This window comes from Carlito syrichta, unplaced genomic scaffold (assembly GCF_000164805.1).
Source record: "Carlito syrichta isolate Samal-C Ts95f unplaced genomic scaffold, Tarsius_syrichta-2.0.1 Scaffold304713, whole genome shotgun sequence".
Classification (NCBI taxonomy): Eukaryota; Metazoa; Chordata; class Mammalia; order Primates; family Tarsiidae; genus Carlito; species Carlito syrichta.
Genome location: NW_007248809.1, coordinates 23,280 through 38,977, shown reverse-complemented (window position 1 = coordinate 38,977; position 15,698 = coordinate 23,280). Strand labels below are relative to the sequence as shown.

The 15,698-nt window shown below is 42.7% G+C and overlaps 1 protein-coding gene across 2 annotated transcripts in view; it reads right to left on the bottom strand.

The window, feature by feature from the left end:
* Positions 1 to 15,698, bottom strand: part of ANKFY1 (ankyrin repeat and FYVE domain containing 1) — a 93,594-nt gene that overhangs the window by 66,821 nt on the left and 11,075 nt on the right. For both annotated transcript variants that reach the window (XM_021713753.1, XM_008060733.1), the window contains exon 2: positions 3,378 to 3,570. In XM_021713753.1, coding sequence (XP_021569428.1) covers positions 3,378 to 3,570 — 193 coding nt within the window. The remainder of the gene's footprint in view (positions 1 to 3,377; positions 3,571 to 15,698) is intronic.

Below are 15,698 nucleotides of genomic sequence, written 5' to 3'. Positions count from 1 at the left end.
CTCCGGCGATCATTCCGCTCAGCTTTCCAAGTAGCTGGAACTACAGGCACGCACTACCACGCCCGGCTAATTTTTGATTTATTGTAGAGATGAGGTCTCGCCAAATTGCCCAGGTGGGTCTTGAACCACAGGCTCAGGCAATTCACTCACCTCAGTCTCCCAAAGCGCAGGATTACAGGCTGAGCCACCGAGCCCGGCTAGATATTTTATGAAGAATAAATCAGGATAAACTATCAAGGAAAGAAAGATGGAAAACTTAAAGATTGTGATGACAGCTCTGAGACTACAGTGTGCTATGCTCCACAATAATGCTCAAGCCGGGTTAGAGAGAAAAACTATGCACAAATTAGCTTTGACAAAGCAGTCAACTCAATACTTTGACTACTGTTCTCACCAGAAACATTCAGATCTAATATTGACCAATTTTTACTCAATCATTTATAAAGAAATGGGTAAGAAGAAATCTTTCTTTTCAAAATATGTTTCTATGTTTATCACATACCATTATATGAAAGGAGCTTCCCAAATAGATATTTGTGTTTAACTCTGAAATGTCAAATGCCAAGAAAGGACAGCATCTGGGCAGTCAACAAAAATGGCAGGATGACCCACTGGGTGAGGAGAGCGTGTGCCATATGGCTACGTTGGCTGCAATCCAAAGTCATTAATTATGGTCATCCTGCTCTTATTGATATGTTTTACTTTCTTATTCCCTTTAAAATTATTTATTAGGTAAGAAACTAACCATACAAAAACTATTTATTAGAAAAAAGAAAAAAAAACCATTACATGAATTAAACTACCTCCTTAAAAGGAGATCCAAATAGAATATCGTTTCTGTGTAATGCCTGATACAGACACATTTTACCCCACCAAAGTATTGTCTAGAACACACTTAATAGTCATTTGAGAGTACCAACAGTTCCAATTCTATTTTTTTTTTTTTTTTGAGTTGGAGTCTCACTCAGTCGTCCAGACTGGAGTGCAGTGGCCGCTCCCAGCCACCGTAACCTCGACCTGCTGGGCTCCGGCGATTCTTCCACCTCAGTCTTCCAAGTAGCTGGAACTACAGGCACACGCTACCATGCCTGGCTAATTTTTTGATTTATTGTATAGATGAGGTCTCGCCAAGTTGCCCAGGTGGGTCTCGAACCCACGGGCTCAGGCAATCCACTCGCCTCAGCCTCCCAAAGCGTGGGATTACAGGCTGAACCACTGAGCCCGGCTCCAATTCTTTTAAATGCCAAGCTATAACTAATTATATTAGACCATGAGATTAATACAATATTTACCATTTCAAAAAGTTACAAACTTCAGTTAATGCAGCAGAACACTACAAACCAATAAATAACAGAATATTCTACTTAGAACATAAAACTCAAATCACAACCCTTAACAAAGCTTAAAAATACAACAAAAATAGGAAGCTATCCACAAAGCACAAATCATTCTTAAACTCTAAATATATTTGTACAGTATTAAATTCTAATAACTTAGATGGACTTTCACTGTCTGTACTGCTTCAACTAGAAGTTTAACTTGTAGCCACAAAATTATATAAATGAATGTTTCTAGGCTGGGTGTGGTGGCTCATGCCTGTAATTTCAGCACTTTGGAAAGTTGAGGCAAGAGGACTGTTTGAGCCCAGGAGTTCGAGACCAGCCTAGGCAACATAGTGAAACTCATCTCTACAAAAAAAAAAAAAAAAAGGAATGGGCAAGTATAGATTTAAATCCTCTGCATTTTCCCATTTTTTGAGGCTTTTCTCAGTTGCTCCCCATACTTGTAATGTCTGTCTTTACCTATTAAATCCCATCCAGTCTTTAACATCTGCCTCAGAACTCACTTAACAACAGCTACTATCCAATTGCTGCTATAACCAGTGAAAATTTTAAAAAAATAATAGCGGTGGGCCAGGCACGGTGGCTCATGCACTTTGGGAAGTGGAAGTGAGAGGACTGTCTGAGATGAGGGATTCAAGACCAGCCTGGGCAACATGATGAGACCTCGTTTCTACAATAAATCAAAAAATTAGCCAGGTGTGGTGGCACATGCCTATAGTTCCAGCTACTTGTAAGCATCAGATGGAAGATTGCCTGAGCCCAGCAGGTTGAGGCTATGGTGGTTGTAAGCGTGCCACTGCACTCTAGCCTGGGTGACAGTGAGACTTCGACTCAAAAAAAAGAACAGCTGTGGGCTTTAAAACAAAAAAGGAAAAAAGAATAACAACTAGCAATTGAGCACTTATTATGCATGTTGTAAGTGTTTATCGTGTATTTATTAATTTAATCTTCACAATAACCTTAAGGTAAGCAGTAATAGTAACCCCATTTTACAGATTAGGAAACTGAAGCATGTCATATAGAAAGAGGACATAAGGCCGGGCGCGGTGGCTCAAGCCTGTAATCCCAGCACTTTGGGAGGCTGAGGCAAGAGGATTGCCTGAGTCCAGGGGATCGAGTCCAGCCTGGGCAACTTGGTGAAACCCTGTCTCTACAATAAATCACAAAATATTAGCCAGGCATGACAGTACACACTGTAGTTCCAGCTACTTGGAAGGCTGAGGCAGAAGGATCGACTGAGCCCAGAAGATTGAGGCTACAGTGGCCGTGAGTGTACCCCTGCACTCCAGTCTGGGTGGCAGAATGAGACTCCAACTAAAAAAAAAAAAGAGTTCAAGCCGGGCTCGGTGGCTCAGCCTGTAATCCCGCGCCTTTGGGAGGCTGAGGTGAGTGGATTGCCTGAGCCCGCAGGTTCGAGACCTGCCTGGGAAGCGAGACCTCATCTCTACAATAAATCAAAAATCAGCCAGATGTGGTAGCGCGCGCCTGTAATTCCGGCTACTCGGAAGGCTGAGGCGGAAGGATCGCCAGAGCCCAGCAGGTCAAGGCTGCGGTGGCCGGGAGCGGCCACTGCACTCCAATCTGGGCAACAGAGTAAGACTCCAACTCAAAAAAAAAAAAAAGAGTTCATACAGCTAGTAAGTGGCCAGCTGAGCTTCTAACATAGGATGTGTGGCTTCAAAGTCCAACCCCCACCATCATGCTATATTGCCTAGTAGTTCCAAGACTCTGATCATACCAAGAGAAAGTGATCAATCTTTCCCTGCTGAATTCCTAGACTTGTAAGCCAATTCCTGTCTGCATTAGCAATGCTATCACTATGACTCTCACATTCTTTGCTGAAGCAGTAAACAAGATAGATACAAATCTAGCCTCAAGGAGCTTATATTTTAAGGGGATAAAGGTTTGCTAGTACCCTCATCAGAGAAATAAATTTGGGAAAAAGGTCAATGAGAAAGGAGAAGCTGTAATATGGCCCAGGAATACAGAAAAAGTGCTTGCTTTCACAAACTGGCCCTAAGTCCAGGCACTTACCTGTACTGCTCTTGCTCATAGAGGTCTGCCACTATTGTCAGCAGGCGGCTGATGAAGGACTCACTGCTGCTTTCCTTGTTTGCTTGTGCAGCCAAAAGAGTGCATCTCTTCTCTGTCTCTGCCAGTTTCTTCTGCAGTTTGACATACTCTTGTCGGAGAAGCATCAAGTGCTTCTCCAACTTGGCTACCTCCTCTGCAAGGGAAATAAAGAATCAAATTTTACCTTGGTTAAGGTATAAAGGTATAAAACAGAGAGCATTCATCATTCCTTCATTCCACATATGGAAAAGTTACCAAACTGACTAGCCACATAAGGTTTCTACTATTTCTTAGTGACAGTCCTACAGGATGAAGAATAGCTTTGTTTCTGGGTGCTGGTCACTGGGCCAAGAGGACACCATGATTCAGGGATTTCTCCTCTCAGTAGCTCAATATTCAATACATGACAACAAAGAGATGTACATAAAGATGCTGATAGGCACCTGCCATGTAAATACTTTACTGGTACGCCATGAATCTCCAGGCGTACCTTTTGAGAAAAGGTTATCAAAATCACCTAGATTGTTTAAGCCACTAATAGTAATGACTAATTTTTACGTCACATGTTCTTCTCAAAGCTATATATGAATTTTTTCATGTATTTTTTTTCTTTTTTTAGAGACAGGGTCTCACTACGTTGCCCATGCTAGACTCAAACTCCTGGGCTCAAACAATCCTCCCATCTAAGGCTCCTGAATAGCTGGGGACTACAGGAACACATCACCATGCTCAGCTAAGTTTTCTTCTTTTTAAAAATGGGGTCTCACTACGTAGCCCAGGTTGGTCTAGAACTCCTCGCCTGTTGCCCAGGCTGGTCTAAAACTCTTCACCTCAAGCTATTCTCCCACCCAAGTCTCCCAAGTAACTGGGATTACAAATGAGAGCCTCTGTGCCCAGTCCCTTCTCACTCTTCACTACTGACACTCTCCAGGGTTCTATTCTTGGCCCTCTTCTCAACTGTATGTTCTCCCAAGTAGGCACAACCAGTTTTCTGGTTTGGGGTGATATCACAATCTAGGTGCCAATGATCCATATATCTATCTCTCTAGTCCAGACCGCTTCTTCACTTCATTGAGCCATCCGCCCAACAGACATTTCTCTCTAGTGGCTCACAGGCACCTCAAATTCACTATGCCCAAAACAAAACTTCAAGCAAATTTGCTCTTGTCTCCTGTGGTTCTTATACTCATAAATGACACTATCACCCATCCTAGTTACCCAAACAAGAGTAATCTGAGCTGTCTCCTGCTGACTCACATGGTCCTAGCTCTTCTACAACTCTCAGTCACCAAGAACTACTGACTTTCCCGCTTAAACATCTCAGGGAATCCTTCCTATCTTCTGTACTCCATTCTCCACTATGACTTTAATTCTGGCTTTCACTCATCCTACCTGATCCAATGTGAAAGGATTCAAATCAGCATCGCAGAACCTGACACACAGGTGCTCACTAAATATTTGATCAGTTAAGTTGAACAAGCAAAATTCATTATAAAATTCCTTTCCTCTCCTCAACTTTATCTCTCCCCCACCTGCTGCCCAATAGTGAACTCTTTATAACCAAAAACATTTGACCAAAAACAGCATGATCCCCGTGCCCTACCCTCCCTATTCACCAGATCTCGCCCCAAGTGACTTTTTTTGCTTCCCCTGATGAAAAAAGTCTTCAAAGGAAATTGTTTTGCTGATGTGGAAGAGGTGAGACAAAAAAATGACAGAAGCACGAAAAGGTATCAACATCAACAAGTTCAAAAACTGTTTTGAACAGTGGAAAAAGTGTCTGGATAGCTGTACTGCATCAAATGGAGAGTACTGTGAAAGTGACTGAAGTTTAAACATGTAAAAATAAATACACATTTTTTTTTTGAGTTGGCGTCTTACTCCATCACCCAGACTGGAGTGCAGTGGCACGCTCCTGGCCTCCGCAGCCTCGACCTGCTGGGCTCCGGCAATCCTTCCACCTCAGCCCTCCAAGTAGTTGGAACTATAGGCACGTGCTACCATGCCAGGCTAATTTTTGATTTATTGTAGAGACGAGGTCTCACCAAGTTGCCCGGGCGGGTCTCTAATCCACAGGCTCAGGAAATCCACTTGCCTCAGGCTCCCAAAGTGCTGGGATTACAGGCTGAGCCACCAAGCCTGGTCAATAGACAATTTTTAATAAATAAATTCTGAGGTTTTTTTGGTTCTTCCCTTGCATGCAATATTGAATATGCATATTCAAATGCTATTTGTAACAGAAAAAAAGTCTAAAAAAACTAAATGTATTTTGTAATTCCAATTTTATTATAAATATTCATACCACAAAATATCAGGAGGTCTCACTGAAAAGGGAGACTTCTTCTTTGCACTTTTCTGTATATTTCAGGTATTCTAGAACCAAGTATTCTAGAACTGTTTTCATAATTTAAAAAAGTGTTTTAAGAGAAATCTAAGTACTAACAAAGTATCTTCTTCATTCATATGGTAGGGGCCTGTTTTCCTCCTCTTCTGGAGAATCCACATTAAATAAATGCCTGGAGTCAAAACCTAGATGCAAATCTCAGATGTAAGTCAATATTCCTGGAAAAATAGATTTGAAAAGGACTCGCAAGATGAAAATTTACTTTTAGCTGCTAAACCTTAGATCACTGTGCTAATGAGTTACATACCAGATGAGAATTCCTATAACAAATACTTTTTTCAAGATACTCCAATTATTTGGCCTACTAATATTTAAACCAAACACTGCTTTAAAAAAATGTTGGCTAGGCCGGGTTTGGTGGCTCAGCCTGTAATCCCAGCACTTTGGGAGGCCGAGGCAAGTGGATTGTCTGAACCCGCGGGTTCAAGACCCACCTGAGCAACTTGGCGAGAATTCACCTCTACAATAAATCAAAAATTAGCCGGGCATGGTAGCAAACGCCTGTACTTGGAAGGCTGAGGCAGAAGGATGGATCACCAGGGCCCAGCAGGTCGAAACTGTGGTGGCCGGGAGCGTGCAACTGCACTCTAGTCTGGGCAACAGAGTGAGACGCCAACTCAAAAAAAAAAAAAAGTTGGCTAAAAGAAAACAGCACCTAAAATGATCCTATTATATTTTTTAAATCTCAGCAAGTAGAATTTACAATTATACCAAACTCTTTGGGTAGACTCAGCTCTATGCTTTTATTCTGGTGTAACAAATTTACAAAGGTCACTGATTTTTAAGAGTTCTTCACAGTGACTCAAACCAAAAAGTTTAAAAAAACAGCAACCATTTATTTCAAAGGAGGAGGCATTTAACACAAGCAATAAGTTCATGAGATGGTACCAAATTTATAATGAATAGAAAGAAATGAGGGTTACCAGCCACTTTAAAGAAAAACTAGCAGCAAATTTCTAGGCGTATTAATAGAAAATGTAAAAAAAAAAGATACAATTAAGACTGACAAATTCCCTTCAAAAACTTGTAGCAAAATGAATCACTTGTGGCAAAATGAATCTCTGCTGTCAGAAGTCAGAATAATGGTTATCTTTGTGGAATGGGAGGAAAGTGGTAACCATGAGGGTACACGGGATGCTTTCTGTAGTGCTGGAGACATCCTGTCTTATTTTATTTTTGAGACTGAGTCTCACTCTGTTATCCAGGCTGGAGTACAGTGGCACACTCACGGCCACCGCAGCCTCGACCTGCTGGGCTCTGGCAATCCTTCTGCTACAGCCTTCTAAGTAGCTGGAACAATAGGCATGCGCTACCACGCTCGGCTAATTTTTGATTTTTTATTGTAGAGACAAGGTCTCGCCAAGTTGCTCAGGTGGGTCTCGAACCCGTGGGCTTAGGCAATCCACTCACCTTAGCCTCCCAAAGTGCTGGGATTACATTACAGGTTGAGACACCGAGCCCAGCCTTAGAATGAGTTTTTTTAATCAGTGCATTGCAAGTCTGTATGGACAATCCAACCAAAAAGGTGTAAAGTCTAACATTCTGTAAAAATCACTAGTATTCATTTGGAAAGAGTACAAGTTAGGATGACCTTTTATTTAAAAAAAAAAAAACTCCCAGAGAGGCAACTCCTAGTCTACCATAGTAAAACATCAGTTAATGTCTATAATTGAGCAATCTAGAAATGGCAGTATAAACATGATCACTTAGAGATAAACAAAAAAAACAAGCAAAAAAATGGAAAGTAGTCAAACTGGGTAATGGGGGTTAAGGGGTTGGAAAAGATAAGGCAGAATTTATTTTTTGTTTTTGTTGTAAGTCTTGTAGTATTATTTGAATTTTAAATCTATGTACACTTTTTTTTTTGAGTCTGGGTCTCTGTTGCCCAAGCTGGAGTATAATAGCAACATCACGGTTCACTGTAGCCTTAACCTCCTAGGTTCAGGTGATCCTTTCACCTCAGCCTCTGAGATGCTGGTGCTACAGGCCCATACCACCACATAAGGCTAATTTTTTATTCTTTTGTAGAGTCAAGGTCTCACTATGTTGCCCAGGCTGGTTTCCAACTCCTAGATTCAAGTGATCCTCCCACCTCAGCCTCCCAAAGTGCTGGATTACACGCCCAGTCGGAAAATAATTTTCTAATAACCTTATGTAAGTATTTGTATATTTCACAAAACGCTAGGACGGGTAGGGGTCTAAAGGTCATCTCTTTTGATACAACTCTCAGATAAGAAATCTGAGGAGAAAAGGGACAAGTCCATGACCAGCAACCTAACTCTCGCCTCTCAGGCCATGTTCTATGATGACACTGTTCCCAGACTAGCCACCTAAGAATCACTTAGGCAGTTTGAACTATTTAGAGAGAGGATCCGGGTGGTGCCGGGAAAGCATATTTTTAAAACAACTCCAGTATAGGAATTATAGCCTTGGTGAAAAAGTTCAGCCCCCAGCACACACCTCCCCAAGTCACACACAGGCTGCTCTAGGACTACTGCTTAGACAGAATACCAACTGAATTGTAATTTTTGTGGTTGCTGTTATCCATTGATTTGTTCAAAGATGGTCATCTCTGAAGAAGACAACTGCATAACCTAGTCATTCATAAAAAAACTTAAGCAACTATGAAGTGCCGTTTCAAGACAATGGAAGCCATCTTGGCACATGTTTTCACTTATTTATTTATTTTTGGTCAGAGTCTAACTCTGTCACCCAGGCTGGAGTGCACTGGGATACTCACGGCCACTGCAGCCTCGACCTGCAAGTGACTGGAACTATGGCATGCGCCACCATGAGCAGCTAATTTTTTGATTTATTTTAGAGACGAGATCTCATCAAGTAACCAAGCTGGTCTCCTGGGTCCAGGTAATCCTCTTGCCTCAGCCTCTCAAAGTACTGAGATTACAGACAAAAACCACCACACCCAGCTAGCACATGTTTTATGGTAAAAGGTGCATGGTAAAAGAAAAGACAGGCAATTAAACAAGTCAATTCAGCAAAACTCAAAAGCACTGTGATAAGGGACACAAATGGAGAATGAAGCAAGACCACCTGATTTAAGCTAGTGCAAAGAAAACGTCCCAGCAAAGGTGTTTTATTTGAAATGATTTAAATAAAGCCTATGTGTGTTTGTAGCATGCATAGCCCAAAAGTGCAAGGAAGAGACTTCAATCTTTTGTTTTCTAGGTCAGATTCCCATTTTAAAGTAGCATCAGCAGGGCTTGGTGGCTCAGCCTGTAATCCCGCGCCTTGGGAGGCTGAGGTGAGTGGATTGTCTGAGCCCGCGGGTTCGAGACCCACCGGAGCAGGCGAGACCTCATCTCTACAATAAATAAAAAAACTTAGCCGGGCGTGGTAGCACGCGCCTGTAATTCCGGCTACTCGGAAGGCTGAGGTGGAAGGATCGCCAGAGCCCATCAGCTCAAGGTTGCGGTGGCCGGGAGCGGCCACTGCACTCCAGTCTGGGCGACAGAGTGAGACTCCAACTCAAAAAAAACATGCCCACCACCCACCTGCTGCTGCCTAAGTTAACTGAAAAAGATGCCCTGGTATACCTCATTTTGCTAGCTCATTCTGGTGGTTGTAGATTACATCCCACCTGCCAAGAGACAGCTTCCAAGTTTCTGTGGTCATAACCTGTGGCTGTGGACTGGAGATTTTTCTTCCACAAAGCAAAGTGAACTTTCTAACCTTGATTTCAGTCACATCATATTCTAGCCAACTTAAGTATTTTGCTCTCTAAGAAATGCAACCCAGCTGGGCATGGTGGCTCACTGCTGCAATCCCAGCGCTTTGGGAGGCAGAGGTGAGAGAATTGCCTGAGTCCAAAGGTTTGCCCCATCTCTGCAATAAATAAAACATCAGCTGGGCGTGGTAGCACGTGCCTGTAGTTCCAGCTACCCAGAAGACTGAGGCAGGAGAATCACCTGAGCCCAGCAGGTCAAGGCTGCGGTATTCATGAGTGTGCCACTGCACTCCAGCCTGGGCGACAGATTGAGACTCTGACTCAAAAAAAAAAAAAAAAGAAAAAGGAAAAGAACTGCAACCCAGCATGACTATAGCTGGCTGGGAAATCATTCTGTATTTCCGTGTCACTTAAATTATAAATCCGCAAGTATTTACACACTAAGTATTTTAATAGATTGTTTATCTCTCTGGGAGTTAAAAGAGCAGTTGAACTTGCACCCATTCCAAATGAATAATGTAGCATCAAAGCAGTACCAAATGTTGAATCAAAGTAGTATCCACAAGGGACTCACAAACAGGAGGGGTAAGAACAAAATCAAGTCACAAAGAATCTGGATACCAAGCCGGGCTCGGTGGGTTCATCCTGTAATCCCGGGCCTTTGGGAGGCTGAGGTGAGTGGATTGCCTGAGCCCGCAGGTTTGAGACCCGCCTGGGCAGCGAGACCTCATCTCTACAATAAATCAAAAAATCAGCCGGGCGTGGTAGCACATGCCTGTAATTCCAGCTACTTGGAAGGCTGAGGTGGAAGGATCGCCGGAGCCCAGCAGGTCGAGGTTGCAGTGGCCAGAAGCAGCCACTGCACTCCAGGCTGGGTGACAGAGTGAGACTCCAACTCAAAAAAAAAAAAAAAAAAAAGAATCTGGATACTGGCCGGTCTCAGTGGCTCAGCCTGTAATCCCAGCACTTTGGGAGGCTGAGGTGAGTGGACTGCCTGAGCCTGTGGATTCGAGACCTGCCCAGGCAACTTGGCGAGACCTCATCTCTACAATAAATCAAAAATTAGCCAGGTGTGGTAGTGCATGCCCATAGTTCCAGCTACTTGGAAGGCTGAAGCAGAAAGATTGCCGGAGCCCAGCAGGTCGAAGCTGCAGTGGCCAGAAGCGTGCCACTACTCCAGCCTGGGCAATGCAGTGAGACTCCAACTCAAAAAAAAAAAGAATCTTGATACTGATTTACATGCTAAGGTGATGTAAATCTGGCAAAAATTCAAATGTAGATTATCAGTGGAAGACCTTGTATGAGTTAGAACCAATGTGAGGGAAGTAAATGAGGAATTATAAAGACATTCTGCCCTCAAGGAGAGAAAGTTGCTGATTCTTTTACCTAATCTTTCGAATCAGGGAGATCCTAAAAGTTCTGTTTCAGCCATCTCTCTCTCTATTCTTTCAAGGAAATCCTATACATTCCTTGGATATCAGTTATACACATATAATTCCAAAATCTACAGCAATAGCCCTAGTCTGTCTACAGAATGCCTGATACAAATTTGTAGCTGCTGCCTGGACACTGACACAAGACATAAACTAAAGGTTCTGAGCAGAGAAGAGGCGGATGATTTGGAGCTCATATTTGCAAATTACAGATGCTCCCCTACCCAGCACCTCTTGCAGGGGGAAACCCAAAGGATCACAAATGCACTCAGGCGGTTTATAAGCACTTATCAGTGATACTGCAACCGCCAGACCATTTCACAGTATAATGGAGAAAGTGCTTATGGCTGAAACATTTATCATTCTGTAGGGAACACTGTCTGCTTGCAAACAGCAATGTAAACGTGTCCTTGAAGTATCACCAAGGTGTACAGAAAAGTAGAAAATTACAAAGTACTAAGGTACAAGTAAAAGTATTTTAAGTACTAAATAAAAGTACAAAATTACAAAGAAATGTACAAAAGTACAAAACTAAAAAAAAAGTACAAGACTACCATTTTGAGCAGTAAAGTAGAGAGACTCTACAGCGCAATGGTTAAGAGCACAGGTTCTAGAGCTAAACTGAATGGGGTCAAATCCCAGTTCCATTACCTTCTAGTTGATAAACCTTAGGAAAGGGCCTCATTCTCTTCACCTATAAGGATGTTATAAACATTACAAGTGCAAATACAAAGCCGGGCTCGGTGGCTCAGCCTGTAATCCCACGCCTTTGGAAGGCTGAGGTGAGTGGATTGCCTGAGCCCGCGGGTTCGAGATCGGCCTGGGCAGCGAGATTTCATCTCTACAATAAATCAAAAAAATCAGCCGGGCATGGTAGCGCATGCCTGTAATTCCGGCTACTCGGAAGGCTGAAGCGGAAGGATCGCCGGAGCCCAGCAGGTGGAGGCTGCGATGGCCGGAAGCAGCCACTGCACTCCAGTCTGGGCGACAGAGTGAGATTCCAACTCAAAAAAATAAAAATAAAAAAAAATAAAAGTGCAAATACATATAATGACCTTAGAACAGTACCTCACTGGAAAATGAAAATAATAATAGTATCTTGTATTAGATGAAAAGTATTGTGTGTTATGTGAAAAGTAATTAAGATAGGCTAAGTCACTTAGAATAGTGTCTGGTTTAATAAGGTTTACTACTACTGCTACTACTATAATTTATTCGTCTTCATCAAATGGCAAGTTTTCGGGTGTTCAAGAGTTCTTACAGGAGTTTATTCTTTCTATCCCCTAACTTTCCTTAAAAGTAAGCCCAGAAATTTAATATATAAAACCTATAGCTTCACCTGTAGGTAAAAGAGCTATGCTGAGTATGAGTGAAGAATATCAGCAACTTTCATTGCAATTTTATCATGTTTCTTTCCAAATAATATTCATCTGCTCTTCACATGTGCAGTCTAAGGTCAGATATTTTAATAAGTATGCCTTCTAACAGTTCATCAGTCTTGACTTAACCAAAGATGCTTAAGACAAAAAATCTGCATTCACTATGAATGGCCTAAGATAAAGAATGCAATGCCACTGTGCGCAGTGGCTCAAGCCTGTAATCCCAGCACTTTGGGAGGCTGAGGTGAGAGGATGGCCTGAGTCAAGGGGATTCGGCTCTCCAATAAATAAAAAAAAAATTAGCTGGGCGTGAGCACGCGCCTGTAGTTCTAGCAGGTCGAGGATGCAGTGGCCGGAAGCATGCCATTGCACTGCAGTCTGGGCAACAGAGTGAGACTCCAACTCAAAAAAAAAAAAAAAAGAAGACTAGCCTAGGCAAAATAGTGAGACATAGTCTCTACAAAACAAATTATATTTATTTATTATTTATTATAGAGACGAGGTCTCATCAAGTTGCCCAGGCTGGTCTTGAACTCGTGGGCTCAGGCAATTCTCTTGCCTCTGCCTCCCAAAGTGCTGGGATTACAGACATGAGCCACTGCACCTGGTTTAAAAAAATATTTTTTAAAATTAGCTGTACACAATGGTACGCACCTGTAGTCCCAGCTACTCAGGAGACAGAAGGATTACCTAAGCCTAGGAGGTTGAGGCTGCAGTGAGGTGTGATCATGCCACTGTACTCCAGCCAGGGTAACAGAGTGATAACCCCAACTCAAAAAGAGAAGAGAGGAGAAAAAAAAAAAAGAAAAGGAGCCAACAATGATTTTTTGTTGTTGTTGTTGTTGTTGGAGTCTTACTCTGTCGCCTAGGCTGGAGTGCAGTTGCATGCTCAACAGCCACCACAGCCTCGACCTGCTGGGCTTAGGCGATCCTTCCACCTCAGTCTTCCAAGTAGTTGGAACTACATGCGCGTGTTACCACACCTGGCTTATTTTTTTTTTTATTATTGTAGAGATGAGGTCTTACCAAGGTGCCCAGGCTGGTCTCGAACCCCCGGGCTCAGGCAATCCTCTTGCCGTGGCCTCCCAAAGTGCTGGGATTACAGGCTGAGCCACTGCACCCAGCCAACAATGATTTTTATATAACACTCTTTCTTCTAAGTCAGGAGTTGGCAAACTTTCTGCAAAGAGCCAGATAGTAAATATTTTAGAATTTATGAGCCATACAGTCTTTGTGGTACAATGCAATGCTGCCACTGTAACACAAAGCATAAATGAATAAATATGGTTTTTTTTTCAGAAAAACTTTATTTAAAACTTTAATTTTTTAAATTTATTGTAGAGATGAGGGCTCGCCAAGTTACCCAGGCTGGTCTCGAACCCCCGGACTCAAGCAATCTTCTTGCCTCTGTCTACCAGAATGCTGGGATTACAGACATAAGCCACCACTCCCAGCCCAGCAGTTAACTCTTACTTACCCATTCTTCTTACAATTCTTGTTTTGGCTTCCTAACTCTGTACTTTGGTTTCCTTCCTATCCTTCTTACATATCCTTCATCTCCTATTCTGACTTTACACTCTCTAAAAGGACACTGAAAGGACATAAGATGGAGTCAATATAGCCAAGGAGCAGTCATTTTAACATTGCTTAGCTTTGTTGTTTTTCTAGCAGTTCACTTTAATTTACCCTCTAATTACTAGTCAAGGACAGAACCAGTTTCACAGACAATTGATAATTGTTTTACAATCCCCTCCCCAGCCTGTTTTGTAAACAAGTTAACCTAATCAGTTCTTCATGACCTTAATGACACAGTCCCCATCAAGGTGGCAGCAGTCACATGACTAACCCACCCATCTGCCTGCCTTCCATCACCTGACATCAGTATCTGTGCTTGCCTGCCCCTCAGGGATGACTTGGAACAGAACCCAATCACCTTAACGACCTGCCCCCATCAAAGGAAAGTTTACAAGGATTCAGTCTGAAGCAGCCATGCGCCATTGCTTTGCTAAACTATGGTCTGGCCATGTGGCTCCTTGAGCTATGGCCACCATGTTTCCTAGCTCTGGCCCCCTCCCCAACCTTGGAGAGGTGAATCTTCCTCCCTCTCTCTCTCTCTCTCTCTCTTACTTTCTAAATAAATATATTGTCCAGTCTAACTTCTGTGCAATTCTTTACATCTTTCATGCCTCACTGGATGGCAAACCAGACACAACACCTATCAGGTCTGACCTAACAGACAGTTCTAGAACTGAAATTTTTCTAAACTTTCTTTTACCAATGGGTCTTATGCACACCCATACTTTACTGTCACTGCTATGTAAATGGCCCAAATCTCTCCCTTTCCTTCAACATCTCCGGCTGAAAGGATGACCAGCTGCTACTATAAACTCAAGTCCAGAACCAAACTTAACATCTTCCTCAAATTGAACTCCTCTTATGTCCATTTCATTTGTTATCTGTTGGTGAATGATACCAAGCGCTGTAAAATATGTAAGATGGTTTATTCTGAGCCAAATGTGAGTGACCTTGGGCCCGTGACACCTTAGAAGGTCCTGAGAATGGGTGTCCACCATGGTTGAATCGAAGCTTGGTTATACACATTTTAGAAGGACACACGTTACAGAAAACCATAAACCAATACATGTGAGATTTGGCTATGGACAGTGGCTCTTGCCTATAATCCCAGCACTTTGGGAGGCTGAGGCAAGAGGACGGCTGGACCCCAGGAGTTAGAGACCAGCCTGGGCAACACAGTGAGACCTCATGTCTACAAAAAAAATTTAAAAATTAGCTGGGTGTGGTGGCATGCACCTATAGTCCCAGCTACTCAGCAGGATGAGACAGGGACCATCACTTAAGTCCAAGAGGTCAAAGCTGCAGTGAGCTTGGATCCTACCACAGCACTCCAGCCTAGGCTACAGAGTAAGACCCTGTGTCAAAAAATATATACATATGTAGAATTTATGAAGGGTCAGTCCAGGAAGGCAGAGCATCTCTAAGCAAAGGGCTTATAGATTACAGGTAGAGCCAAAGATTTCCTGACTGGCAAATAGTTAGCAAGAGTTAGGCTCTTATCTAAGGAATTTTGAAATTAGTAGAGGAGATGTCCTATTGAAAAAAGGAGGTGGAAAAATTCCAAGTTTCTTGATATGTAGATGAGGCCTCACAGGTGGCAGACCTCAGAAAGAATAAATGTCTTAAAAGGTGTCCAGAGGCCAGGTGCAATGGCTCATGCTTGTAATCCTAGCATTTTGGGAGGCAGAGGCGAGAGGATTAACAGAGCCCAGGGATTCAAGACCAGTCTGGGCAACTTGGCGAGATCTCATCTCTACAATAAATCAAAAAATTAGCTAGGTGTGGTGGCATATGCCTGTAGTTCCA